This window comes from Drosophila miranda (assembly GCF_003369915.1).
Source record: "Drosophila miranda strain MSH22 chromosome Y unlocalized genomic scaffold, D.miranda_PacBio2.1 Contig_Y4_pilon, whole genome shotgun sequence".
NCBI classification, from domain to species: Eukaryota; Metazoa; Arthropoda; class Insecta; order Diptera; family Drosophilidae; genus Drosophila; species Drosophila miranda.
The window spans coordinates 1288641-1291474 of NW_022881636.1; the positions used below are offsets into that span (position 1 = coordinate 1288641).

Genomic DNA, 2834 nt, shown 5'->3' on the forward strand with positions numbered 1-2834 from the left:
GTTAATTTCTATAAAAATCAAATGCAAATTGGGAAAAACGCACACACGTATGTAAATACATATATGTATGTATGTATGTGTATGTATATGTATGTTAACAGAATGTTAGCAACAGCTGCAAAGTCATTCGATTTCTGCGCTGCTGACACTTTCTCTCGTATCTGTCGTTTTCTCTCCTGCCGGTATTCAATTATTTTCTGGCACTTTAACTTCCTCACCTCTTCATTTCCTTCCGGATCTAACTTCCGCTACTACCTCTCGCCTTCTCATCCCCCCTCCATTAGCAAGCAAGCTTGCGTGTCGGCCAGGGAATATGCAGGAAATAGACGCTGGCAAAATGGCGCACAACGGCAAGGCACTCACAGGGCGCTACAATGCCACGCCCAATCTAGCCGATTCTATGCTCAATCTCAGAATTCCCAACAGTTGCCGTCTCCAATGCCCCCTCCACCATACGCCTTGGCACGCGTGAGCAGCACACGCAACTTCGAGCTCGAGAACCACACACCGCCGGCATGTCCCGGCTCTGGACCCATTGCCATGACGAACGGCACCATCCAGTTGCGCCTCCGCGATGGCGTGCGGTGAGTGTGGACGCCCCCAGCCCCTTGGCTCTTCTTTAAGACCGACCCCTAATGTTAAAACCTTTCTTTGCATGGGGCAGCATTGACATGACTCTGGACAAGGCGGTGCGCGTGCTCAATCAGCGCAGCATGGTGGCAGTTGCTCTATCACGCAACTGCAGAAACTCGGCTTTGATCCACCCCAATGGACGCATCTTGCAGAGCGGCGCTAAAGTCGAAATAGTCACCTACGACGGCATGAAGGGCAATAACTTTGTGTGAGTGGGAATGGCCCTTACCCCAACGTGGCGTCTTTTGAATCCTTTGAATTATCTTCCCATTACAGTCGCTATGCCAAGATGTGGTACAAGGGTGTCAGCTTCACCAGCGAGGCGTGCGCTCTCATCTACCTGGTGGACACAGCCGGGACGCGCACCACAACCGACACTTTCACCGATCTGACCAAGGACTACACCCTGGCAGTGTTCTATGAGTGAGTCCCCCCGGCCAATTGTATCGCTTCTTATTTGGCTAATTTCGATTTAATTCCCGAACTTCTCGCAGCGACTCGCGCCATGGTCCCTCTTATATGGCTGAAGCCCATGACGTGATTGCCAATTCAGCTTACACCTGTACCGAGGATGGCACTGAGATCTATGACATAAACGGATTTCGCATCACCCAGGCAGCCGATGGCCTGGTGAAGGTCACTCGTGTGGACAACAAGTGCTTGATTCGCACCAGTCCCGGCAATGGATCGGCCACTTTGATCACACCTGGCATCCATTGCACTGCCTCTCTGGGCAAGACCTCGCATCTGTTTGTTCGGTGAGTGTCAAACCGATGCTCTCAACCTCCCCCTCCCCCTCGCCCTCGCCCGTCATCCTGCTCTGCTAACTTCCGTTCTGTTCTGTCCTTTGTAGTCGCAATGAGAAGCGCATGCACTTCGATGGATCCTGTTTCATTGTACTCAACGCCGGACACTGCGCCGGCTTCAATGAGAACAACCTGCTCATTGTCTACTGAGCGGCGTTCGTAGTCCGGAGATAGAAACGGCGCAGTGGTAGCCCATCCCACACGCACACACTCACACATGTCAACACATTTCACCTGGAACACATACATAGACACCTACAGCAGCACACTTGAGGGACCTTGACGTGGAGAGAGGGATTCAGTTAGGATCCCGGAATTTAGGAATATCAAAATCAATTTGGGAAATAAGTTAGAAAGCAAATATGTTCGTACAAAAACCAGCACCACACCACACCACACACACACACCTCAGCGAAGGAACTCAGCCCAGTCCTATCTGGGTTCCAATTGCTCTACATGGGCGCAATACAACCACACCACCAACCCCCAGGGAATACTAGTTGTCTTTCGTTTACCATTGCCTACATATATATCATGCCGTATATATGCGTGTATTACTAGTTATTGCAAATCGGGAGCGCTTTCCTGCTTCCCCAAATCAGTTGGCCAAATCAGACCGATCTCAAGCTGAAGCGGAACCAATCAGAGCCGAATCGCATCGAACAGGGCCGTGCCAGCGTTTGGTGTTCAAAAAAAGAAACATCGTTTTTCTACTCGTTTCCATTTCGGCTTTTTCAGTTCTTATAAATTGTTTCTTTTACGCAGTTCAGTTCTAAATTTTGTTTGATAGGCTTTAAAAATGGCAAAACTCAAGAAAAAAAAGTTTAAAGAAATATCTCCCAAAAAAAAATTTACAAAATTATGCACAGTTGGTGCGTCTGATTAAGCAACGTGTATTCAACAATTATAGTAGATCAGAGGACTAGTTCTCTTGGGCGTTACGGTTAGGCAACGTAACGCCAGTGCCGATACATTATTTCTAAGCTACCAGTTCTTTCAATGCAATCCAATAATGTTCATCCACACCCGTAGCATACAGACACTCGAACACGTAACCCATAATCACACACACCGCACAATCTTTACAAGAGGCAAAAGAAAGTGAATTATTTGCAAGTGGCACAGCGCCAGCCACATTTAAAACAGCCACAGGACACACATGAAAGATAGAACAGATCCTGTGAAAGGTAGAAAGTGAGAGTTTATTAAATTAACCCCAATTGTAATTTGATTAAAAGACACTTGTCCTGTGAGGAGGACAATGAAAGAAACCCCCATACAAACACAAAACATAGGCTTAATATATACATAAATACGATGGGATGTCCAATTAGAATACAAAGTTAAGCCCAGTGTGAAAAACCGGGATTAGCCTTACGTCAATCTCCAACACCT

General features: G+C 47.5%; 1 protein-coding gene across 1 annotated transcript; it reads left to right on the forward strand.

Annotated features, from left to right (window-relative positions):
- Positions 1–391: 391 nt before the first annotated feature.
- LOC117194896 lies at positions 392–1658 on the forward strand. Its single transcript, XM_033399359.1, has 5 exons — positions 392–584; positions 665–841; positions 910–1056; positions 1128–1391; positions 1487–1658. The coding sequence occupies exons 1-5, from the start codon at positions 439–441 to the stop codon at positions 1587–1589; spliced, it is 837 nt and encodes a 278-aa protein (XP_033255250.1). The 5' UTR covers positions 392–438; the 3' UTR covers positions 1590–1658.
- The last annotated feature ends 1176 nt before the right edge of the window (positions 1659–2834 follow it).